This window comes from Mustelus asterias, chromosome 20 (genome assembly GCF_964213995.1).
Source record: "Mustelus asterias chromosome 20, sMusAst1.hap1.1, whole genome shotgun sequence".
Lineage (NCBI taxonomy): Eukaryota > Metazoa > Chordata > Chondrichthyes > Carcharhiniformes > Triakidae > Mustelus > Mustelus asterias.
In genome coordinates this window covers 406,646-432,967 of record NC_135820.1, presented here as the reverse complement: position 1 = coordinate 432,967, position 26,322 = coordinate 406,646, and the positions used below count along the sequence as shown (strand labels likewise).

The following is a 26,322-nucleotide window of genomic DNA, read 5'->3' as shown; positions in this document are numbered from 1 at the left end:
ATAATGTGTTTAGAAGAAAAGACATCCTCTCTGCTGATTTATGGTCCACTATTAAGTTGAACCACCGAGCAGTCTTCCTTGTTTTCCCAGGTGGCTATTGTTTGCTTTCCTTAATTAGTGATTGCTATATTACTTCTCTAGTTCCTCTAGTTCCTCCGCTTTGATCATATCGACTACACTTGATTATATTAGGTCGGGTCACACGAGGTTACTTTAGGTTATATACCCATCTCACTACTCACCTAAATCTGCTATATCATTTTACTAAAACCTGTGAATCTGAATTTCATACCTAGCTCATACAATATCTAATACAATTTCCCTTACAATCCCCCCTTTGAGGCTTCCCTAGCCTCATCCCAATTATCAAGCTCAAATAATCCCCTTGCTCAATCCCATTTGTATTTTATTTTAATCACTTTTTCCAGGCGATGTGGAGGAGCCGAATATTTTGGTCAGGGATCAGTGTCCCTATTCTAACTTTATCATAATTTGTCTATCCTGGTTCTGATTTTTGGGTTGCTCCTCCAGATTGCCTGCCCCTGACAGTCATCAGCCAAAAACCTTCCCACTCTTGTCTAGGGAAGGGAAAAAATCCTGATTCCTGTGTACAGACTAAGCTCTCCTGGTTTCGCGCGGACTTCAGCAAGGTGCTGTTGTTTCCACAAGGTGATCTTCCACTATTGTAGTTATTTTACAGAGTGACGAGTTTCAACTTCGACCAAGGTCATTGTAAATCCACTCAGCGGGGGCGGCTCAAGATTTTCCCATTCCTCTGTTTTTTCTCTCGAGCGTGAGCTGCTTAGCACCCGCGTCACCATCTGCCGCGCTGCCATTCTGGTAAGGAAGGATCTCAGGGCGGGTAAAAAACAACAAAATATCAATCCCAGAATGATTATTGTTGCGATTGCTACAGCTCCAGCTTTGGCAAACCACGCCCCCCATCTTCCTAATATTCTGTCCAGCCAACTCCATACCTCATGCCCAAACCCAGCATTTTCTTTCACTTCTTTCTTAAGATTTTTTAACTTATTCATGGCTTGTGTAAATGACCCTTCTGGATTAGTGTTATTAGGGATAAATGTGCAGCACTGATCCCCAAACATAACACACACTCCTCCTTTCTCTGCCAGGAGCCAATCTAACGCCTGTCGATTTTGCCACGCCATTTTGCTGGTCGCATCCAACTGCTCTCCTAAGGCCTCCAGGGCATCATTCGTATAATTAATAAACCTCTGCTGATTATAATAGATGTAATTGATCCACTCAGTATTCTTGCTGGGTGTGATCCAAACAAAGAGGGATTCAAACCCTGCAGCTATTTCGTTCCTAGCTTTGAACTCATTCGGGATGCCGCGGGGCTGTCCGATTGCGTCCAATTTTATCGTAGGGTCAGGGGTATATGCCCTCTTAATTCTTTGTGAGTTAATTTCTCTTTCCACCGGTAGTATCACAGTGCTCTGGGCAAGCATAACTCGGGCACATAGTCCCTTCCAATTCTGTGGTAATTTTGCCAATAGTCCTTTCTCCGGGCCACAAAGCCACCAGAGATCGGCCAGTTGTTCTACTTGAAAGTCTAATACATAAGGAGGGGGTGGCGTTCCCCCTTTGATTGGCATGATCAGCCTACGGACGTCGGTTGTATTCCAAATCCTTACACACTCCCCTGCGTATTCTCCCATACTAATTCCTGTTCTGCTTCTCCTCCAATAGCAATCTTGGATTCGTAAGTCGGGCTCTACCCTCCATTCCTTTGGGACAGCGTCCATTGCCGTTTTTGGCCACTTTGGACATTTGTGGGTTACATTGTAGATGGCTTCTTGGATGTCTCTTTTTACCCCAGCAAACAGGATGCAGTGGTATTGACACAGCGGCGGCTCACCTTTACAAAGGTTAGCACATGCGGATCCGGAACAGTTTATCTTCTCATACGAGTAGTTCCGATTCCCTATCGTATAATTCCGTATATATGTGGTATATGGACGGCAATTTTCCTTTCTCCAGCTTTGTTGCCTGGTTCCACAGTCTCCTGATCCCCATGGTATATCAGTTACTTGGGTGTTAGGTTTCTCTGATGCACATACTACACACTCTTTCCCCTCACTGTTTCTCTGACCTGTATACTCAGCCCATTTCCACCATTTGTTTTTCTGCGCTTTTTCCCAAATAGTATTTGTGCTCACTAATCGTTCACGTTTTGTTCGTCTTAATACTCTATCTTCCTGATTCTGCACCCTTATGTCTTCTGTATCCCATTCTCCTTTTCTATGGGTCACGGAAGTCCCTAAGGGAAATAGTTTCCAAGTCCCAGGTGGGGAATGGGGCCCCTTCCCTGTCCTCACCTCCCTCGGCACCTTGACTAATAGGCTCAGGCTGGGCATTTGTATCATCAGCCAGCTCATGTACAGAACTACTTTCATCATCCTCTATTCTTTTTGTTCTTCCTTGGCTCTGTTCCTCCTCCCCACGATTCTCCCCGTGTATTTCTATTTCTTCCTCGCTATCACCTCTATCCACTCTGTGTACTTCTTCAATTTCCCTTCTCTCTCCCACCCCTGGTACCATTCTGGTACAATGGTTCAAGTGATACCACAGTGTACTGCCTTCTACTTGCAACGCCGTGGGAGACACTTTGGTGACTTCAAACGGTCCTTCTCGTCTCGGTTCGTTCCAACGTCTCCGGAACTTTCTGATGTATACTCGATCTCCAGGCTTGATCTGATGTTCTGTTACCGGATTCTCCTCCTCCTTGGCTTTTTCCTGTTCAAATATAGTTCTATGTATAACAGTTAATTGTTGTATATATTCTTTTGTGCTTTGATCTAAACATTCTAGCGTAGGACCTCCTGATCCCCTGATCTTAGGTACCGGCATTACTCTTCCTGTCATCAATTCATGTGGGCTCAAATGTGTGATTCTGTTTTCCTGACTCCTGTATTGCATTAGAGCCAATGGCAGAGCATCTATCCAGTTTTTCCCTGTTTCACTGCAAATTTTGCTTATTTTAGCCTTAAGGGTCCCGTTTGCTCTCTCCACCATTCCTTGGGATTGAGGGTGATATACGCATCCAAACTTCTGCTTTATTCGGAGTGCCGAGAGTGTCTCTCTCAGTGCCCTTCCTATAAAAGCAGATCCATTGTCTGAACTTAATTGCGTGGGTATGCCAAATCTTGGGATAATTTCTTTTGACAGGAAGTTAATCACCGTTCCAGATCCTTGATCTTTGGATGGCGTTGCTTCTATCCATCTGCTGAATCTATCAATAATCACTAGCATGTATCTTTTCCCTCTTACCACCTTTCCCATATCCACATAGTCCATGCATAGATGTTTAAATGGTCCTTCAGGAATGGGGATATGCCCTATTGGGGCAGTAATGCCCTTCCTGATGTTATTCTGAGCACACACCTCACACTGACTCAGTATGTAGTCAATCGAGTTTTGCAGGTATGGTGACCAGAATCCTTCCTTCTTGATCTTTCTAGCCACTTCTCCTCTTGCACAGTGGTCCACTCCATGCGCTTCGCTAATTAGTACGGTTAGTAATGATGTGGGTGCTATGACTAATCCCTCCCCATTTCTCCATATCCTGTCATGTTGTCCCTGTAGTGCTCCTCTATCTTTCCACATTGCCTTTTCAGCTACAGAGGTTTCCTCCTGTAACTGTGCTACATCTTCTAATGTGATCTGAGGTTCGATATCCCCCGTACCTGGCCCTGGGTGCGGCCTTGCTATTTCTACTGGGGCTATCGTAGCCTCAATGCATCCTGACGCTTCTTTAGCTGCCTTGTCGGCTTTGGTGTTTCCCTGTGTGACGCTGTCTGCTCCCTTTTTATGCGCCTGACACTTAATTATGGCTAATTCCCTTGGACCCATCATGGCCCTTATTAAAGCCCTGATTTGACCTTCGTGTTGTATTGGTCCTCCTCCGCTTTTCATAAATCCCCTTTGCTTCCATATTGCCCCGAACAGGTGGCAGACCCCGTGGGCATAGGCCGAATCAGTATAAATTTCCACTGCTTCCCCGTTTGCTAGCTCACATGCTCTGGTCAATGCTTTAAGCTCTGCTAATTGGGCTGAACAGTGCTGTTCACATTTCTCTGCTTCTATAACTTCAAGTCCTCCTGGTCTTTGTTCGACTATGGCATAGCCTGCGTGGTTTCCTAAGTGATCCCTGTAACATGAGCCATCTACATACAGTATCCTTTTCCCTTCTGTCACTAGTCCCTCTGCTCTTAAATCTTTTCTCAGTTTCATAAATGTTTTTGCTTCTCTTAAGCATTCATGTTCTTCTCCTTCATGAGGTAATGGCATGTAATCAGCTGGATTTACTCTGTTGCACTTTATTATCGTGATATCTGGAAATGTAGTTAGCATTCGATAATGATGGATCCTAGCAGGTGTCAGCACAAATTTTCCTTGCTCAATCAATTCAGCTACCTTATGGTATACATGTATGTTTATCGGATATCCCATTGTGACCGTAGCTGCCTTTTCGTACGCCCACCAAGCTGCTGCCAGGCCTTGATAGCACGGAGGGTATCCCATCGCTATGTCGTCTAGCTTGGTACTGTAATATGCTACAGCCTGCCTTCGTCTACCCTTGCAATTTTCCTGCATTAACATTGCTGTAGCAAATCCGGCTTCTCTGTTACTCACAAATAAGTCAAAGGGCTTGTCATAGGTCGGTAAAGCCAATGCTGGTGCCTGTGCCATTTCCCTCTTTATATTCTCAAATGCGTCTGAAGCATCTTTATCCCATTTTAGTTTGGCTTTTAATTCTTCGCACCCTGCCTCCTTCATTATCTTTCGTAGTGCCTGCGTTTTTTCGGCATAGCTTTCCACCCATTCTGAACTGAATCCTGTCATTCCCAAAAATGTCATCATTTGTCCCACCGTCCGTGGTTTCGGAACTTGCAGTACTGCTTCTATTTGCTGTGAAGCTATCTCCTTCTGTCCTGCTGATATTTCTCTCCCCAAGTATTCTACCTTTTTCTGGCACAGCTGCAGCTTTTTCCTGGAAACTTTATGGCCCCCTTCTGCTAGTCTTTCCAATAGTTTTAAACTATCCTTCCTGCACTGTTCTTGTGTTTCTGTGCATAATAATAAATCATCCACATATTGTATCAGTGTTCCTTCCAACTGTATTCCTTCTAAATCTGCTCTCAACACCTGATTGAATACATGTGGGGAATGTTTAAATCCTTGGGGCATCCTATTGTATGTGTATTGTTTCCCCTCGAATGTAAATGCAAAGAGATACTGACTTTCTTGAGCTAGTGGTACACTAAAAAATGCCGAACATAGGTCTATTACAGTAAACCATCTACTTTCAGGTGGTATATTTGTCATCAAGGTATAAGGGTTTGGAACCTCTGCTGGCATATCTTCCACTACCTCATTAATTGCCCTTAGGTCATGCACCAATCTCCATTTTTCTCCGTCCGCCTTTTTCACTGGTAGTAGCGGTGTATTACACCTGCTCCGGGTTTCTTTTAATACCCCTGCTTCTATCAATCCCTTAATTGTTCCTCTAATTCCTTCAATTGCTTCTGTCTTGATTGGGTATTGCGGCCTATACGGCCTCTGGCATCCTGTCTTTAATCTGACTTCAACTGGATTAGCGTTTTTGACCCTCCCTACATCCGTGTCCTGTCTGGACCACAACTCCTGCGGGAGGGAGTTCAAATCCTGCTCTAACCTCTCTCTCCACTCCAGTTCCTGTTTCTCAATTTGCACTCCTATTGTTATCTGCTTCGGTTTCCCAAGCATTTTAACATCCAAAATTATTTTCGTCATTTGTCCATTGCTGGACGTCCAAATATCTACATTGTCTGTCTGGACAAATTCTAAATCTTGTGCTCTCAACACCATTGGTCCTAGGTCTTTTGATCTGTATCCCGGATTCACTTTCAATGTGACATATGGCTCCGCCCCAGATACAGAGAACCATTTGTTAACCCATTCATTCCTAACAATTGTGAGGGCCACTCCCTCTAGTCCGATTAAAATACTTCCTGACTTTATTTCCTGTTCTCGTCCCGCCTCCCTTTCCCATTTCTCCTGTATCTCAGGTTCCTGTCCTTCATCAAATATCATTGTACTGTGTAATTCTGTTCTTGGCCATTTGGCTTGTGGAACCCAGGTGTTTATAAGCTTTCCCCAAACTTCCCATATCTGTTTTTTAACTTGTTCCTCTATATCTCCCAACCAATATACATTAGCCCCTTCCTTTCCTGGTATTTCAAGTGGATACATTCCCATCAAATCAATTCCTTGTTCAGTGCATTCTAATTTCAGTCCTAAACCTAGGATTGCATCCCTTCCCAATAGATTTAAAGGAGTTTTATCACATACTAAAATAGGTACATGGGTTGTCTTATTTCCAATGGTAACAGGCACCGGCGTCGTCATTCGAGCTAATGTTACTTTCCCCGAGAACCCCACAGTTTTTACAAACTGATTTGATAATGGTAAGTGATCCGCATATTTCGTTTGCATGCACGTACATGTGGCGCCGGTGTCTATCATCATGGGGACCTCGATCCCTCCTACTCTAACGTTAACTATAGGTTCCTGCTCTGCAGTTTCTGTTATCTGTACGTACTGTCCTACCATTTCGGGGTTCTCTGGGCCTCCCTATGGGGAATTCTGATGGTTTACCGGCCCCTGAAACATCGGGATGCTGTTTGGCGACCCTTGGATCAGTTGTTGGCCTGTCTGCTGCTGGTTTTCTCCCTGTCTGGGAAAATTTCGCGGGCAATTCCTTTTTATGTGCCCTGCCTCCCCGCACCCCCAACACCCACCTGAAGGGCCAGGCAATGGTCCCTGTCTCGGAGTCTGATAATTGACCTGTCCCTGTCCTCTCTGATTCTGATAGGGTGGCCTACCACCTCCCTGTCCTTTCCCATTTTTATTCCAGTCAGTCTGACTTTGCAGGGTGTACGGGTTTTGATAATTTAGGCTATAGGCTCCTGGATTCATGGACAGTGGGAAAGCAGAAATGTTATAGGTTATGACGGGCTGGCCTCCATCTCCGCTCCCCCCTTTGATTAGTGCAGGTATTTCCTCTGGCTTTTGCTCCACCATCATTGGTGCTATTTTTCTGGGTGCGAGATCCTCTTTTGCCTTCAGTTTATCCTTGCTTTTGATCTCCTCCAACTGTGCCTGAAGGAGTTTACGTTGTATCTCCTTCAGCTGTTTGTCTGCATTCTTTTCATCTTTGCGATGTCTCTCTACTGCATGGGCAACATAATCCACAAATTCTCGGTAATTTTTTGAGTCCAAGCCCACCACTTCCTCCAGCCTTGTCTTAGCTGGGGCTGGCAAGCCCTCTAGGATTGCAGCCCGGAACATGGAGTTGGTCAGTGGGTCTGTTAGAATGTCCCTCTCCGTGTCCCTTCTCCACCTTTTTAATTGATTTTCCACATACACAGCTGCATTCTCCTCCTCACCCAATGGCTCTCCCTTTAGGGTTTTTACATCCATTCGATTGGGGTACATATCCCGCAGTGCCTGCCAGATGTCTTGGCGGTACTGGTCCATTAGTATCCCATCCACCGCTGGGTCATAAGCTGCGGTCGGGATGCCAGCACGTCTCATTACTTCCGCCATTTGGTCCATTCCTAGCACCTTTGTCAGGAGAGCTTTGATGTCGCCCAGTGCCATCCTTTTTCCCACCATTCCTGCCTCCAACTGTCCAATCCACCTTCCAGCTCCATCCAAAATATTGGGTAATTCATTAATTAAATTAGGCAAATCCTGACCTGACCAAGGGATATACTGCGGTCTGCCACCCTTCAGAATCACCGGGAATACCCTTTTCCCTCTCCTATCCACATCTGGAAACTTTACAGGTGGGTGCCTTTCCCGCCTTGATTTTCTTTGCACCCCTAACATTGATTGGCTCTCTTCGTCTTCACTACTTTCTTCTGTTTCTCCTTCCGTCTCTCTCGCCATTCTACTTTCCTCTGGGTGCTTCCACCTCCATGCTTTCCCCCATTGTTGTCTGTCTGGCTCTCTGCACACTTCCCAGCGCATCCCCTCTCCGCTCCTTTCTCTTTCTTTTTCTTCTCTGCTCACTCCGACTCTCTTTCCTTCTATTTTTCCCTGTGATGTCTCACTTCCACACTCGTGAAGATCATTTACTGTTTTCCCCTCATATTCTTTTCTAACATTCTTTCCTCCCTCTTCTCGTTCTTTTTCCTCTTTCATTACCTTCTTTACCCATTCCAAAAGTTCTACCACCTTTACTTCGTCCTCCAACTCCTTTCTCCTTTGGTTCAGCCCATCCAAATCCTCTTCTGTTTTCCTAGCCGCTTCCTCTATATCTTGTCTCTTTTCTCTCTCCCTTTGTGCCCTTTCCTCCTTCGTCATCTGTTCTATGTCATATTCTCCCTCAAAATTCATTGTGCCTGATATAACTGGGTACAGTCCCGTGGAGCTCTGTTTCTCTAAGTAGGGGGGTGGGGCTACGTTTGGATCTTCCAATTTTGCTTTTTCCTCAAGTTGTACTGGCATCTGCATCCTACCTCCCCTCCACACCCCTCTTCTCTCCTTCCCTTCTTGTTGGAATAGGGCTAATATCTCTAACTCCTTTTCTCGCTTTTCCCTTCTTTTGCTCGATTTATCCTTAATCTTATAGTTCTTTATCATTCCCTTCTGGTCCTCACACCTCTCTATGCTCCATGTGCCTTCCTCCGGCCACTGTGTATTGGTCTTACTTGTTCTTTTGGCCCACTTTTTAGAGACGTGTTCTATATCTCCCCTGAGGGCTGGGAACTTATCCCCTAATATCTCCACTGGTGTTTTAACTTGGTGCGCCATTACTCGTCTTTTTGGATCACTGTCGCAATTTTTGTCACTTAGTCTGTCAGAGTTAGGTATTACAGTGATTATTACTTGCTGTATTGTTTTTCCGTGCTCAGTCCCCTGTTTACCTTTCCTTTGGATTTCTTTTGCCAATATCTGTAACTCTAACCGGGGTCCCGATATCCACTTCCCCGTAGTCCCCTGTCCCGGCACTATCTTCCTCTCCCGGGCCAGAGGGTAGTAGGTTTTCACTTGCTCGTCTATGTGTATTAGAATCCTGTATCGGTCAGATCCCTTTATTAATTTCTCTAGGGTTTCCAATTTTATTTCGTCTATCCAATTCCTATCGACTACTCTTTCCCAATTTACATACGGCCACTCATTCTTTATCTCCTCTAAGTTAATTATGTGTGTAATCTTTTTCCAATCCAGTGTTGCTTCCGTTTTTGTTATTATTCAAAGATTAGTTATTTTCAATCTTGCCACCAGGCAGTTTTGTCAGGGTAATTTTTCAAGTTGTTAGTTATTACCCTACCTATATTCCGACTCTCTCTCTTATTTCTGTCCTTCACGCTGTTGTCTCAGACCAGTTTGTTCAAATTGGTCTTTTACTTCCTCTATTCTAGCTGCTACTCCCCTTTCCTGTGGTTAAAATCCACTCCTGTGCTTTTGGCTACTGTATTAGGTCCTGGAGCGATCTCTCACTGATCTCTCTCCCTCTCGGTTGACGTCCCTTACCCGAGGTCCTGGGTAGGTTTGGACTGGCAGATTTTCCCACACTTACTCTCTTCTGGGCAAGTCGTGACCTGAAAAACCCGCTCCAAACCGCTTGACTTAACCTAATTGCATTACTTTAGCTTTCAGCCTTTTTCCCGTCTCACTTTTTACCCATTCACAGACAATACAGTATTCGCAGCGCGCTTTTGCATGCAAAAATTCTGCTCTTCGGATCAGACTCAGTCTCTCAAAATTTTTACCCAATTTGGTTTTACCTGTGCAGGATATCTTTTTGGGTTGGGGAGATCCAGGACCAGCAGAGAGCCGGGCGCACCGGGCCTCGAGAAAACCCCTTTCTGACAACAAGGATTTACATGCATGCAAGTCTGCTTACCTTGTTGACAGAAGGCCGGCTGGGGACTTCTCGGTTCCGGCCGGACCACCGTCTCCGCCACTCCTTCCAGATGCTTTTCTGGGCGATCTCTCACCAACCCTGCTCGCAGCGCCAATTTTGTCGTGGTTCCCCAGGACGACAATTTATTCACATCAATTAAAACAGAGAGTCTGAGCAGCGATCTTCCAAGCAGTAGACTTTATTTCGCAGCACAACAGAATAAAGTCGGGATGTCCGGAACAATCCAAAGAGCCCTTGGGCTTACAGTCTTTTATGTACATTTCAGCCTCATATCTCAAGATCCTTATCTCCCTTTTACAGCCTGTCCTTGGTTGTTATCTTACCCTACAGCCCGACCTTTCTTTGGCCACCATTATTTTTAGTTGACCCTTTATCTGTTTTCTTTGCAATTGGTCGCTCCCTGTTATATCTCTTTGTTTCTTAAACCATGGTGGTTATGACTCTTGCTTTTATCTGAACTTTTCTGTTTGTACAATAATCGTGGTTTTGCAGGCTAAGGCCGAATGTGTTTAGAAGAAAAGACATCCTCTCTGCTGATTTATGGTCCAATAATGTGTTTAGAAGAAAAGACATCCTCTCTGCTGATTTATGGTCCACTATTAAGTTGAACCACCGAGCAGTCTTCCTTGTTTTCCCAGGTGGCTATTGTTTGCTTTCCTTAATTAGTGATTGCTATATTACTTCTCTAGTTCCTCTAGTTCCTCCGCTTTGATCATATCGACTACACTTGATTATATTAGGTCGGGTCACACGAGGTTACTTTAGGTTATATACCCATCTCACTACTCACCTAAATCTGCTATATCATTTTACTAAAACCTGTGAATCTGAATTTCATACCTAGCTCATACAATATCTAATACAATTTCCCTTACAGATACTGTCAAAATTATAATCGCAGGAACTAAAAACCTGACAGTCAAAAATTTGGGAAAATATTTCCATCCCCCCTCCACAACCAGGGAGCCCGCACCCCACCCCCGGCGGACGCCAGCGGAAGGCCAGGAAGGTGCTGCAGGCACTCAAAGGACTGCAGGTCGGAAGGATGGTGGAGGGGGACCAGCGATCGAGGTAGGCTGGGGATGTGCTCTGCTGAGGGGGCTCTGCCTCCCAGGGGGTTCCGATTCCGGAAGGGGGGGGGGGTCTGCCAGGGGGGCCTGCCTCCCAGGGGGCCCTGATCCGGGGGGGGGGGTCGGCCGGGGGGTCTGCCTCCCAGAGGGCCCTGATCCGGGTGGGGGGGGTCTGCTGGGGCGGCCTGCCTCCCAGGGGATTCCGATCCCGGAAGGTGGGGGGTCTGCCGGGGCGGCCTGCCTCCCAGTGGGGTCTGATCCAGGGGTTGGGGGGGGGGGTCTGCCAGAGTGGTTAGCGGGGGGTTCTGCGAAGGATGGTCGAGGAGCATGGTGACTTCACAAGGGCAGAGAAGGCTTCGGAGTTTTCCCTGCAGAATAGAAATCCGCTTCGGAGTTTTACTCTGCAGGTCGCTAAAACTGCGGATCCGGAACGGACCAGAAGACGGTAAAGTGGGATTTGGCGGTAGAGTTGGGCATGCGGTTCATGAAATCGATTTAAATGCACGCTAATGCATTTAAATCGTCGGGCCGCCCGATTCGGGCGCGGACCAGACCCCCACCCGAATCGGGTGTCGGTAAAGCCGCAATCTGCTCGGAATCGGGTGCAGATCGCGTTAAAGGCCCGACGCCCAACTTTACCACAATTTCGCACCCAAAAACGGGCGTGAAAGTTTGGTAAAATAGGGCCCTCAATGTTTAAATACTCATTCTCGGGGCATGTCGACATTTATTTTCCATCCCTAGTCTCCCCTGGAGAAGGGGGAGGGGGGTCTTCCTCCTGAACCACTGGATGGACACAAACTGGGAGCCCAGTTCAGAGGGCAGCATGGGAGTTAACGTGTTGGTGTCAGGAAACCTTCCACACTTGGCAATGATCTCAGAACTGTTCAGACTGCAGGAACAGGAGGAGGCCATTCAGCCCCCTCGAACCTGTTCACCTTTCAATGAGATCATGGCTGATCTGTGACTTGGCGTTTATTCCCATTTCCAGAATACCTTTGGATAACAAGAATCTATCAATGTCAGGTTTGAAATGAACAGTGTGTCGAAGCACAGATTGTTTACAGAGAGCAATTCCAAATTTCCCCCAGCGTTCTGAGTGTCAGAGTGAAACCAGCACAGCGAGAGAGAAATCCCATCGAAAGGCTCCTTAGGAAGAATCACACTGACTTTTAGAAATGACAGGTTACACTGAAACAGGAGATTGTCTCCAGAAATTGCAGTTTCAGCTCCAGCGCAATTTGAAGACCACCGTGGAAAAATTCAGCTTCAGCCACAGATCCCAGCGAAGGAATCAGAAACGGTGAACTCTCTATCTTTACCCTTTCAACATCAAAATCATGTGTGAGTGTGTGTGTAAATGTGAGTATGTGTAAATGCACGTGTGTGTGTGTGCGTGAGTGTGTGTGTGTAAGTGTGTGTGTGAGAGAGTGTGTGAGAGAGAGAGTGTGTGTGTGTGTGTGTGTGTAAATGTGAATATGTGTAAATGCGTGTGCGCGGGTGAGGGAGTGTGTTAGAGTATGTGTGTGAGAGTGTGAGAGAGAGTGTGTGTATGTCTGTGAGAGTGTGTGTGTGTGAGAGAGTGTGTGAGAGAGTGTGTGTGTGAGTGCGTGTGTGTGTGAGAGAGTATGTGTGTGTGTGTGAGAGTGTGTGTGTGTGTGAGAGTGTGTGTGAGAGAGAGTGTGTGTGTGAGAGAGAGTGTGTGTGAGTGTGTAAGACAGTGTGTGAGAGAGAGTGTGAGAGAGAGTGTGTGTGTGTAAATGTGAATATGTGTAACTGCATGTGTGCAGGTGAGGGAGTGTGTGAGAGTGTGTTTGTGTGTGAGAGTGTGTGAGAGAGTGTGTGTGTGTGTAAATGTGAATATGTGTAACTGCATGTGTGCAGGTGAGGGAGTGTGTGGGAGTGTTTGTACGTGAGTGTGTGTGTGTGAGTCTGTGAGTGAGAGTGTGTGTGAGTGTGTATGTGAGTCTGTGAGTGAGAGTGTGTGTGAGTGTGTGTGAGTGTGTGTGAGTGAGAGTGTGTGTGTGAGACTGTGTGTGAATGAGACTGTGTGTGAGTGAGAGTGTGTGTGAGTGAGTGTGTGAGACTGTGTGTGAGTGAGAATGTGTGTGTGTGTGTGTCTGTGTGTGAGTGAGAGTGTGTGTGAGTGAGACTGTGTGTGAGTGAGAGTGTGTGTGAGTGAGAGTGTGTGAGTGAGACTGTGTGTGAGTGAGAGTGTGAGTGAGACTGTGTGTGAGTGAGAGTGTGTGTGAGTGAGAGTGTGTGAGTGAGACTGTGTGTGAGTGAGAGTGTGTGACTGAGTGAGAATGTGTGTGTGTGAGTGTCTGTGTGTGAGTGAGAGTGTGTGTGAGTGAGAGTGTGTGACTGTGAGTGAGACTGTGTGTGTGAGAGATTGTGTGTGTGAGGTATTTTTAAATCATTCATAAGAACATAAGAACATAAGAAATAGGAGCAGGAGTAGGCCATCTAGCCCCTCGAGCCTGCCCCGCCATTCAATAAGATCATGGCTGATCTGATAGTGGTTTAGTTCCACCTACCCGCCCACTCCCCATAACCCTTAATTCCCTTATTGATCAGAAATCTATCTACCTGTGACTTAAACATATTTAACGAGGTAGCCTCCACTGCTTCAATGGGAAGAGAATTCCAGAGATTCACTACCCTCTGAGAGAAGAAGTTCCTCCTCAACTCTGTTCTAAACTGACTCCCCCTTATTTTGAGGCTGTGTCCTCTAGTTCTTGTTTCCTTTCTAAGTGGAAAGAATCTCTCTGCCTCTACCCTGTCTCGCCCCTTCATTATCTTATATGTCTCTATAAGATCTCCCCTCAGCCTTCTAAACTCCAACGAGTACAGGCCCAATCTACTCAATCTCTCCTCATAAGCTAACCCCCTCATCTCCGGTATCAACCTGGTGTACCTTCTCTGTACTCCCTCCAAGGCCAATATATCCTTCCGCAAATAAGGGGACCAAAATTGCACACAGTACTCCAGTTGCGGCCTCACCAGTACCTTGTACAATTGCAGCAAGACCTCCCTGCTTTTATACTTCATCCCCTTCGCGATAAAGGCCAACATTCCATTTGCCTTCTTGATCACCTGCTGCACCTGCAAACTGAGTTTTTGCGATTCGTGCACAAGGACCCCCAGGTCTCTCTGCACAGTAGCATGTTGTAATTTTTCACCATTTAAATAACAGTCCATTTTACTATTATTCCTTCCAAAGTGGATAACCTCACACTTGTCAACGTTATGCTCCATCTGCAGATCCTCGCCACTCACTGAGCCTATCCAAATCGCTCTGCAGACTTTCCACATCCTCCACGCAATTCGCTTTCCCACTCATCTTTGTGTCATCCGCAAACTTTGTTACCCTACACTCAGTCCCCTCCTCCAGATCGTCTATGTATATGATAAATAGTTGAGGCCCCAGCACCGATCCCTGCGGCACGCCACTAGTCACCAACTGCCAACCAGAAAAGCACCCATTTATTCCAAATCTCTGCTTCCTGTTAGATAGCTAATCCTCAATCCCGTGGGACATGGGCATCACTGGCTGGCCAGCATTTATTGCCCATCCTGAGTTGCCCTTGAGAAGGTGGTGGTGAGCTGCCTTCTTGAATCGCTGCAGTCCATGTTCTGTTCTGACCCAGAATGCCATGAGGGAGGGAATTCCAGGATTTTGACCCAGCGACTGCAAAGGAACAGCAAAGTGGTTGTGGGTTTGGAAGGTGCTGTCTCAGGATCTTTAGTGAATTCCTGCAGTGCATGTTGTAGATGGTACACACTGCTGCTACTGAGCGTCTGTGGTGGAGAGAGTGGATGTTTGTGGATGTGGTGCCAATCAAGCGGGGCTGCTTTATCCTGGATGGTGTTGAGCTTCTTGAGTGTTGTTGGAGCCGCACCCATCCAGGCAAGTGGAGAGTATTCCATCACACTCCTGACTTGTGCCTCGTGTATGTTTGTGAATGAGTGTGTGTGACTGTGAGGGAGAGTGTCAGAGGGTCAGTACTGAGGGAGTGCCGCACTGTCAGAGAATCAGTACTGAGAGAGTGCCGCACTGTCAGAGAATCAGTACTGAGGGAGTGCCGCACTGTCAGAGGGTCAGTGCTGAGGGAGTGCCGCACTGTCAGAGGGTCAGTGCTGAGGGAGTGCCTCACTGTCGGAGGATCAGTACTGAGGGAGTGCTGTACTGTCAGAGGGTCAGTGCTGAGGGAGTGCCGCATTGTCAGAAGGTCAGTACTGACGGAGTGCCGCAGTGTCAGAGGGTCAGTACTGAGAGAGTGCCGCACTGTCAGAGGGTCAGTGCTGAGGGAGTGCTGCACTGTCAGAAGGTCAGGACTGAGGGAGTGCCGCAGTGTCAGAGGGTCAGTACTGAGGGAGTGCAGCACTGTCAGAGGGTCAGTACTGAGGGAGTGCCGCACTGTTGGAGGATCAGTACTGAGGGAGTGCGGCACTGTCAGAGGGTCAGTTCTGAGGGAGTGCCGCACTGTCGGAGGATCAGTTCTGAGGGAGTGCGGCACTGTCAGAGGGTCAGTGCTGAGGGAGTGCCGCACAGTTGGAGGATCAGTACTGAGCGAGTGCAGCACTGTCAGAGGGTCAGTACTGAGGGAGTGCCGCACTGTCAGAGGGTCAGTGCTGAGGGAGTGCCGCACTGTCAGAGGGTCAGTACTGAGGGAGTGCCGCACTGTCAGAGGGTCAGTACTGAGGGAGTGCTGCACTGTCAGAAGGTCAGTGCTGAGGGAGTGCCGCACTGTCAGAGGGTCAGTGCTGAGGGAGTGCTGCACTGTCAGAGGGTCAGTACTGAGGGAGTGCCGCACTGTCAGAGGGTCAGTGCTGAGGGAGTGCCGCACTGTCAGAGGGTCAGTCCTGAGGGAGTGCTGCACTGTCAGAGGGTCAGTGCTGAGGGAGTTACATTCGAAACACTCTACAAGATTGAACTAGATGCCAGTGAATCAGCAACAACAACATGTCCAAGTGGAATATCTCCTCCTGTAGCTGTGGCAAGGCTGTAATCACCACTGTCAGGAGGGTGTAACTACAACGTGACATGTTTACATGGGAAATTTCTATTGTAACAGTTGACGCAGGAATTCATATTGATCGGGAAAATGTGACAACAGGAAGGAACAAATCTGAGCCAGAACTTTGCTTCAAAAGAAGTTTAATTTGTAAACAGCTACAAAACAGCCTGAGCAATTTAATCACTTGTGTTAATAAATGCAATATTGTTCATAACCCAAATGCTTCTTACAATCGAACCCAGCATGGAAAAGGTGCAGCTTTCAGAAAGCACATTCTGATCTGATTACTAAGCTGAGCAACATCACATTTCTGTTCATTACTATTCGACCATGTTGGCTGCACACAGTGAGGCAATGCCTTGGTTATGATGTGTCCACACAGCAGGACTGGGGAGCAGCAGGAATAAGGAAAAGTTTCAGCTCGCTGAGGAGAAGAAGGAGAATCTCTGGTCCCAGGTTTCTCTCCGTACATTAAGAAGCACGCATGCTGATGTTCCATTGCTCGCTGTCTGATGATGGCACTCTGCTTGTAAATTGCAGTTTATGCTGATGGGAAGAACAAGCTTTTCAGAAATAGAGGGATTGAGGAGAAAACAGGGAGGTTCTGCTGAACATTTCTCAAGATCTGGTTAGGGCACAACTGGAGTATTGTGTCCGGTTCTGGTCCCTCACTGTGGGAAGGATGGGAGGGTCCTTGAGAGGGTGAGGAGGGGGATTTACCAGAATGGCTCCAGGGATGAGGGGATTTTAGCTCGGAGGTGTGGGTTGGAGAAGCTGGGGTTATTCCCGTTGGGACGTAAGAGATTGAGGGGGGATTTGATCGAGGTGTACAGGATGGTGACAGGTTTAGATAAGGCAGACAATGAAAAGGTGTTGCTGGTATCTGATGGTGCAAGGACTGGGGGAGGGGGCACAGAATTAATGCTTTTATGTGGTGGGGGTGATGTGAGGAAGATCTGTTTAACCCAGCGAGTGGTAATGACCTGGAACCCGCTGCCTACAAGGGGAGTGGAAGTGGAGACGATGAATGATTTCAAAAGGAAATTGGATGGAGACTTGAGGGTAATAAACTTGCAGCGATACGGGGAGAGAGCGAGGGGAATGGGAATGACTGGATTGACCTATAGAGAGATAGTATGGACTGGACAGGCTAAATGGCCTCCTCCACTGCCAGAATGACTCTTTGACACTAAAGTGATTCTAACCAGGACCACTGAGTGGTTTCATTGCAACTTAACCCAACAGCGCATGTTATTTGTCTTCACTGACAAACGAGATTGTTACTGTACGAAGCTTTAAACAATCTGTCCACTTCCTTTCACTGTTTGTCGCTGCCAGACACAAACCCCAGCGACAGTGATAACGACACCCACAGTGAATATCACAGCTCGTATTCCCAGGATCAGGATCACGTTCAGAATCTCTCCTCCATTGACTAGAAAACACACAGAAAAAAATCATCACTTACTCTCCGCTTTCAATCTCTCGCTCTGGCCGAACAATCAAGCTTCATATCACCGCCACGCTTGCTGTAATATTGATCCATCCTCTGGGATTAAATGGATCAGGAAGGTTTTCATTGTAAACGCTCTGAGAGTGGACAGTCTGAACTTTCACCTCAGCGTGGATCAGTGGTGAGAATGGATCATTGCCCTGTTTGACTCAGTGTCCAATGTTTCTGTCCATTGCTGTTTGCAGGATTGTGTTGGAGAAAAATCCGGAACCACGAACCACAGGGTGGGAATCTATCTCAGACAGGTGTGCAAATCGGGCAGGATCGTGACTGACTTTCCCCGCAGAATATACCCATCCCAAATCATATACAGTTCCTGTCTCTGCCCAGAGAGAGCGGAGGATGTGACACTCACTCACACGGGGAGTGGGGAGAATGTGGGACTCACTACCACGGGGAGTGGGGAGAATGTGGGACTCACTCCCACGGGGAGTGGGGAGAATGTGGGACTCGCTCTCACGGGGAGTGGGGAGAATGTGGGACTCGCTCCCACAGTGAGTGGGGAGAATGTGGGACTCACTCCCACGGGGAGGGTGGAGAATGTGAGACTCGCCCCCACGGGGAGTGGGGAGAATGTGGGACTCACTCCCAAGGGGAGTGGGGAGAATGTGGGACTCGCTCCCACGGGGAGTGGGGAGAATGTGGGACTCACTACCACGGGGAGTGGGGAGAATGTGGGACTCACTCCCACGGGGAGTGGGGAGAATGTGGGACTCGCTCTCACGGGGAGTGGGGAGAATGTGGGACTCGCTCCCACAGTGAGTGGGGAGAATGTGGGACTCACTCCCACGGGGAGGGTGGAGAATGTGAGACTCGCTCCCACAGAGAGTGGGGGAGAATGTGGGACTCACTCCCACGGGGAGTGTGGAGAATGTGGGACTCGCTCCCACGGGGAGTGGGGAGAATGTGGGTCTCGCTCCCACGGGGAGTGGGGAGAATGTGGGACTCACTCCCACGGGGAGTGTGGAGAATGTGGGACTCGCTCCCACGGGGAGTGGGGAGAATGTGGGACTCGCTCTCACGGGGAGTGGGGAGAATGTGGGACTCGCTCCCACGGGGAGTGGGGAGAATGTGGGACTCGCTCCCACAGGGAGTGGGGAGAATGTGGGACTCGCTCCCACGGGGAGTGGGGAAAATGTGGGACTCGCTCCCACGGGGAGTGGGGAGAATGTGGGACTCGCTCCCATGGGGAGTGGGGAGAATGTGGGTCTCGCTCCCACGGGGAGTGGGGAGAATGTGGGACTCACTCCCACGGGGAGTGTGGAGAATGTGGGACTCGCTCCCACGGGGAGTGGGGAGAATGTGGGACTCGCTCTCACGGGGAGTGGGGAGAATGTGGGACTCGCTCCCACGGGGAGTGGGGAGAATGTGGGACTCGCTCCCACAGGGAGTGGGGAGAATGTGGGACTCGCTCCCACGGGGAGTGGGGAAAATGTGGGACTCGCTCCCACGGGGAGTGGGGAGAATGTGGGACTCGCTCCCACGGGGAGTGGGGGAGGTGAATAGTATCGATGCCTTTCAGGAGGAAACTGGACAAACACATGAAGGGGCGAGGAATGGAAGGACAGGATAAGAGGGTGAGATGAAATGGGGTGGGTGGAGGCTCGTGTGGAACAGGAACACCAGCACAGAGCAGATGTGTGAAATGGACTGTTTCTCTGCTGGAATTACTATTTAATTCACAGATAAAACACTGGGGCCAATAAGAGAGAGGAACTACTCTGTAAATCTCCTCTCCAACAACCCTGTGGCAATCAGAAACCACTGCAGGAAACCACACAGTCCATGTAATTATCTGTTAATCCACTTCACATTTTTATAATGTGACCCAGGAGAGATTTACTGGAATGGTTCCAGTGACGAGTGAATTCAGTTCCTGTCGAGAGACTGGGAGAGGCTGGGATCGTTCCTCTTGGAGCAGAGAAGGTTAAAAGGTAGATCGAGTCATTCCAAATCATGAGGGGGTTATGGATAAAGTCACTCGGAGAATGTGGATGGAGGCTTGTTTTCTTTCATTCTTTCAGGGGCTTTGGGATATGGGAGTCGCTGGGTGGTCCAGCATTTATTGCCCATTCCCAATTGTCCTTGAACTGAGTCGCTTGCACAACTATTTCAGAGGGGGCAGTGAAGAGGAAACCACATTGCTGAGTCTCTGGAGTCACATGGAGGCCAGACCAGGTAAGGATGGCAGATTTCCTTCCCGAAAAGGGACATTCGTGAACCAGAAGCGGTTTTGCGACAATCGACAATGGTTTCAAGGTCATCATTAGGGAAGGTGATGGCCGAATGGTATTATCGCTGGACTATTAATCCAGAAACTCAGCGAATATTCTGGGGTCCCGGGTTCGAATCTCGCCACGGCAGATGGTGGAATTTGGATTCGATAAAAATTGTCTGGAATTAAAAGTCTAATGATGATCCATGAAACCATTGTGGACTGTTGGAAAAGGCCATCTGGTTCACTCATGTTCGTCAGAGAGGAAATCTGCTGTCCTTACCTGGTCTGGTCTACATGTGACTCCAGAGCCACAGCGATGTGGTTGACTCTCAACTGCCCTCGGGCAACTAGGGATGGGCAATAAATGCTGGCCCAGCCGGCGATGCCCAAGTGCCCACAAATGAATAAAACAAACATCAGACTTTTGTTCCAGATTTTTATTGAATTCAAATTTTACCATCTGCTGTGGTGGGATTCGAACCCAGGTCCCCAGAGCTTTACCCTGGGTTTATGGATTACTAGCCCAGTGACAATATCACCATTCCACTGCCTCCCGGTAATCAGCACACAGATTGAAGAGAATCGGGAAAAGAACCAGAGGGGGGGAGATGAGGAGAATTTTATTTTGGACACACAGCGAGTTGTTGTGATCTGGAAGGCGCTGCCTGAAAGGGCGCTGGAAGCTGATTCAACAGGAACTTTCAAAAGGGGCAATTGGGGAAATACTGGAAGGGGGAAAATTTGCAGGGTTGTGGGGAAAAGAGCAGGGGGAAATGTGAGGAATAATTGGATAGATCTTTCAACAATTCGGCACAGGGTCGATGGGCTGAATGGCCTCCTGTGCTGTATTGTTCTTTGATTCCATGGTCCCTCCCCCAGTCAGTAGCCACACCAGATCCCTCTTGAAGGCTACAGAGAGTCAGCAGCCACCACACAGCTGCGTGTATCTATTAATGGTCTGACTATAGTCTATGACCATCCGGGGCTTGTCTCCAGTCTTAACCACCACGACTTGTGCTCTCCATGGGCTAGTGCTAGGTTGAATGACCCCTTCCCTGAGGAGCCGCTGAACCTCAGGTCTAATAAAGATCCGATCCTCAGCGCTGTAAGGCCTGCTCTTAGTCGCGATGAGCTTGCAGCCTGGCACGAGATTTTTGAACAGGGAAAGCGGGGTAATTTTGAGTTTTGAGAGACCACATGTGGAGCGTGCTGGACAATTTGGAGGCTGCAGTTCTCCCACTGAAAGTGGAGGGAGTGGCCCATCGTACTGCAGGGTCACACTCTTCAGGTGGACCATGAAGTCTAGCCCCAGGAGTACCGGAGCGCAAAGGTGCGGTAGCACGAGGAGCCTGAAGTTCTCGTAGACTGTGCCCCGCACCGTTAAGGTTACCACACAGCTCCCAAGAACAAGGACAGATCGGGACCTCGACGCCTTGGAGATTGTCTGCCTGACAGGTTGCACACAGAGAGCGCACCGTTTCACTGTATCCGGATGGATGAAGCTCTCCGTGCTCCCGCTGTCAAACAGGCAATGCGCCAGGCGCACGTTTACCTCTATGTTCATCATGGACTTGTCGAGTCTGTGAGGCTTGGCCTGGTCCAGGATGATTGACGCCACTGTTGGATCCTGAGTGTAACTGCAGGCAGCTGAGATAGCCGACGACGAGGACCCCTGCTGGTCTTCTGCGGCCGGTGTCGACCAAAATGGCTGCACCCATGAATCGCACGTGGTCGATGGTGTTGAAAGCGGCGGCACCCGCAGGTCGCACGTGGCTTGCGTCGTCCTCATAGGAAATGACGGTGCCCGTGGATCGCACGTGGCTGAAGACATCGACGAGGCCAGAGACGAGGAGATGGATCCTGGGGAGTCGCACGCAGCACTGCTGTGCTTGGAAGGGGTCTTTGCTCGGCACACTTTTGCATAGTGCCCTTTCTTTCCACAGGCGGAGCAAAACACCGTCCTGGCCGGACATCTCTGGCGAGGATGCTTCGCCAATCCGCAGAAATAGCACCATGGGCCTCCAGGAGCTGCCGCAGCCGTCAGGTCTGAAGTTGGGAGCATTATCGCGCAGTTCCAAAGGGCTGCCGAGTACAGTTGCGGCAGTGGCTATGCTTGCCATGATGTTCCCACGTGGTCGATGGGGTAGGTTTCGAGACTTCTGGAGGCCGTTTCCATTGCATCGGCCAATTCTACCGTCTTAGCCAGGTCCAAGTTACCCTGCTCTAGCAGCCGCAGGCGAATATAGGATGAGCTGATTCCCGCCACGAACGTGTCCCGAATAAGATCGTTGGTGTATTGAGTAGCCGACACCTCCTTGCAGTTGCAGGCTCTGGCTAGCTGTTGAAGTTCGCGCAGGTACTGTCCTGTAGTTTCGCCGGGCTGCCGCCGTCGAGTGGCTAATAGGTGACGAGCATGAATTTCGTTTGGCTGTTTATTGTACAGCTTCTTGAGTAATTCGATGGCATCTTTGTAATTTTGGGAATCGCAAATTGTTGCATACACAGTGTCGCTCACCCTGGCGTGGAGGACCCGCAATCTGTCGGCATTGGACTGGACTGCTGTCGAGGCCTCAACGTAATCCTCGAAGCACTTCAACCAATGGTCGAAAGTATTCGACGCCCCAGCGGCACGCGGATCCAAGGTTAGCCGATCGGGTTTCAGCATCTGCTCCATTCTTTTTCGTTTTGAACAAAATTTTCAGTATTTTGTTGTGAATAAAATTGATGCGCGATTGATTCACACGGGAGGCTAGGACGTACCCGGGAATAAAGGCTTTTATTCACAACAAGATTGGAGCACACTACTTAACAATATTATCCCAGACTAAGGGCTACTAGGAAGTAGCAGTGACCTTTATACTCCTGTAAGAAGGTGGAGCCAACCGGAGTGTACCACAGAACAATGATAACAGGTGGAACACCCAAACCCTAACCCCAACAGTAACAAGAGTAACATATGTACAAGTACCCATAGTGGTAACCATCTATGGTTCACCACAACAACATTTTACTATTCACCGACACCAGTGAGGAACATGGGCCCCTGGTGAACGAACTGCTGGAGCTGCTCTGTAAGAGCAGTTTAAAAGTCAACCCAAAAAAGGCACAGATAGGGTTGAGGGAGGTGAAATTCTTGGGGTTGACCCTAAGGGCCGGAGAAAGGGGTAGAGATGCAGCAAGGAGGCAGGCAGTGCAGGAGCTCCCGGTCCCAGCGGACGTGAGGGGGGGTAAGGTCATTTCTGGGGGTCACGGGCTACTGCCATGACTTTATCGAGGATTATGCCGCAACCGCAGCACCTCTGCTCCGACTGCTCCGCAAAGGGGTAAAGTGGGAGTGGGATGAGCAGTGCGAGTCGGCATTCGTCCGATTAAAACAGGACTTGCAGAAGGCCCCAGCTCTGGGAGCCCTCAACTACAGGGAGGAGTTTTTCCTGGAGGTGGCCGCAGGCAGCGATAGCCTGAGTGCAGTGCTCCTCCAGGAACGGCACGGCAAGTTAAGGCCGGTGGTCTACCCCTCCAGGGTCCTCACCGAGGTAGAAAGGTCCTACTCCAATTACTGGGCAGTAAAGAGGGTACAGGTATTCATAAGGATGTCCCCCATCACTCTCCTGACCCACCATACCCCGACCCAGATGCTGCTAGATGGTCGAATCAAGGACGAAACCGTGAGTAGCGCAAGAATCGCTCGCTGGACCCTTCTCTCCCAAATGGCATTACGGGTCAAGGGGCTATGCGAGCCCCAGCTCGCAGCCATTTTGGTGTACCCAGGGGAGCCGCACCGATGCTCAGTGGAAGGGTGTGGGAGGTGGACTTTGGGCTTAGAGCAGGGCTACATCCGACAGGCAGGGAAATATACATGGACGGGTCCAGTACCGTTTCCCAGGGCATAAGGCTCGCAGGCTGCAGGATCTGGGACCCCGAGAAGGACATAGCCCGAGCCCTCAAACTCCCACATACATTGAGCGCTCAGCAGGCCGAGCTGGCGGCAGTGATGTATGTGATAACTCACCCCGAGTGTTTCCCCACTCCGTACACCATCTGCCCGGATAGCATGTTCACCTGCAATTCCTGTACAGAATATCTAGCCATCTGGTCCCGCCGAGGGTACACCTCATCGGACGGGAAGCCCCTGGCCACTAAACCCCTGCTGGAAAAGATCGTGGCAGCTGTAGGGACGGGCGGGGACAGATATATCCATAAGGTGAAGGCCCATTCCAAAACGGAGCCACGGGGCGAGGGGAATCAGAGGGCGGATCTCTTGGCTAGAGAAGGAGCCAGGAATGGGATGGCATGGGACCCCTATGGGGAAGGACAGATAGCAGCAGCCAGGGAGCAGCCTCGGGAAAAGGGGAGCGCGGGGGTGGTTTTGGCCCCGGACCTGACCACGGCCCAGGCACAGGACCCCATTCTAAAGGCTGCCTCAGCAGCCATCCGCAGGCAGGAGAAGGTAGAAGGTCCGTACGGGGCAGCAGAGATAGCGGTAAGGGAAGGTATGCTTTTTAAAGGGGATAAATGGGTAGTACCTTCCCTTTACAGAAGGGAGTTTTTGAAACTAGCCCATGAGGGTCCAGGGGCGGGACACACCGGGCCAGAGACCACATGGCAACGTGTGGAGATGGCGGGCTGGTGACCGGGGCTGAGGGAAGACGTTCGCGACTTTTGTGCAAGCTGTCTAGTTTGTGCTGCGAACAACCCAGACCCCCAGAAAAGGAAAGTTTCAATTGGACACGTCGGGAGGGTGGAGGGGCCATGGCTGTCGATCCAAATCGACTACATTGGACCCCTTCCGACCGCTCAAGGGGGTTACAAATACTGCCTGGTGCTGGTGGATGTGTTTTCAAAATGGGTGGAGGCCTTCCCCTGCCGAACAGCCACCGCGATAGGCACGGCAAAAATCTTAGTCCGGGAGGTGTTCTCCAGGTGGGGACTCCCACAGTATGTCGAGTCGGATCAAGGGAGCCACTTCACAGGGCAGGTGATGCAGTCTGCCCTTAAAGTACCGGGCATTAAAGCAAAATGGCACGTAGCCTACAACCCCCAGTCCTCGGCTCCGGTAGAACGTTTGAACCGGACTATAAAGGAAAGGCTGCGGAAGGAGACCTGGTGGGTGGAGGTTTTGCCCCTGGTGCTTATGGGGATCTGGGCCAGCCAGTCCAGGAGTACCGGGTACTCTCCCCCTGAACTCATGACGGGCCGAGTCATGAGGACCCCCATGCATGTCCTGATCCCAGCCCTGACCGAGGGACAGCTCAGGGAAGTGGACCGCAACAAGTTCGCCAGAAGACTTTTCGAACAGCTCAAACAGGTTCACTGGCAGGCTGCCAGGAACATGGGGGCCCAGCACCAAAGAAACAAGCTGCTGCTGGAGCCTCACACACACCACGAGTGGGCAGTGGGGGACCAGGTAATGGTCAGGAGCTATGCAAGGGTAGGGGTTTTCGAACCCTTGTACGCTGGCCCATACAACATAGTGGACAAGGCCAGCCCCATGGTGTATGCCCTTCAGCTTCCCCATAGAATCAAATGGTTCCACATTAACCAAGCAAATTGTTCAACCCCACAAGGGCAGGAAAGAGTAAGAAAGGGGTGCGTATCGGGGCGCAGGACCGCGAACAGGCCCCGGTAGATGTGGAAGCCGGAGGGGAACCAGGCGAGCCCACAATTAGCCAGCCTGAGGTAGCCCGCGGTGCGACAGGGCAAGGGCTGGAAACAGCGACAAAGGACGTAGACTCCAGCCTCCCGCAGGCAGGCATGGTAAATTGTCTCAAAGAGGCAGCAATAGCAGAAGTAGAGGAGGTGGAAGTGTCACCTCTGGTGTGGGAACCCCCAGTCAGGTGGAGGAGTACCAGGGTCTCAAAACCCCCAGTACGATGGTCCCCATCCCTAATGACACCCAGGACCAGGGCCAGTCACAGAAGGGCCAGGGATGCAGGTAGCAGGAATAAAGCACTGCAGAGTGCCACTGGAGGAGACCCAGCCGGCGCAGAGAGCGTAGGGGGGGTCCCAAAACCCCACAAGGGAAGGGGAGGTGAGGGGCAGTCAAGCCCCTCAGCAGGAAAAATTCTGGCCCACGCAGACCGACCCACCAGATGGATGGCCTCAGCTCGGTGGAGGCAAGTTCTAGGCTGGCCACACGGAGACGGGTGGCATTGTAGATAGTACTTTTTTCCTCCTTGTTTTTTTCCCTCCTCTTAGTGTGAATAAGTTAGTATAATAGGCGTGGGATGTTAGTAATGCTTGCGTGACGGGCGCGGAAAGTTACTTCTAAAAGTTTTTGTCGGACACTCGGACCCCAAAATCAGGTCGGGGGAACCGGGATCACCACTGGCAATTTCATCAACATGGCAATTTCAAAACCAGAAGCCGCTACCATTGGCCGAATGGCTCCTCTCCTTTTCATGGGTTCAGGAAGGGTGGATAGAACATAGAACATTACAGCGCAGTGCAGGCCCTTCGGCCCTCGATGTTGCGCAGACCAGTGGTACCAATCTAAAGCCCCTCTAATCGACACTATTCCAATATCATCCATATGTTTATCCAATAACCACTTGAACGCT

General features: G+C 49.5%; 1 protein-coding gene across 1 annotated transcript in view; it reads right to left on the bottom strand.

Moving 5' to 3' along the window:
- Positions 1-26,322, bottom strand: part of LOC144508706 (uncharacterized) — a 55,476-nt gene that overhangs the window by 6,698 nt on the left and 22,456 nt on the right. Inside the window, exon 9 of the mRNA XM_078237015.1 lies at positions 22,777-22,834. Within this exon, the coding sequence (XP_078093141.1) occupies positions 22,777-22,834 (58 nt within the window). The remainder of the gene's footprint in view (positions 1-22,776; positions 22,835-26,322) is intronic.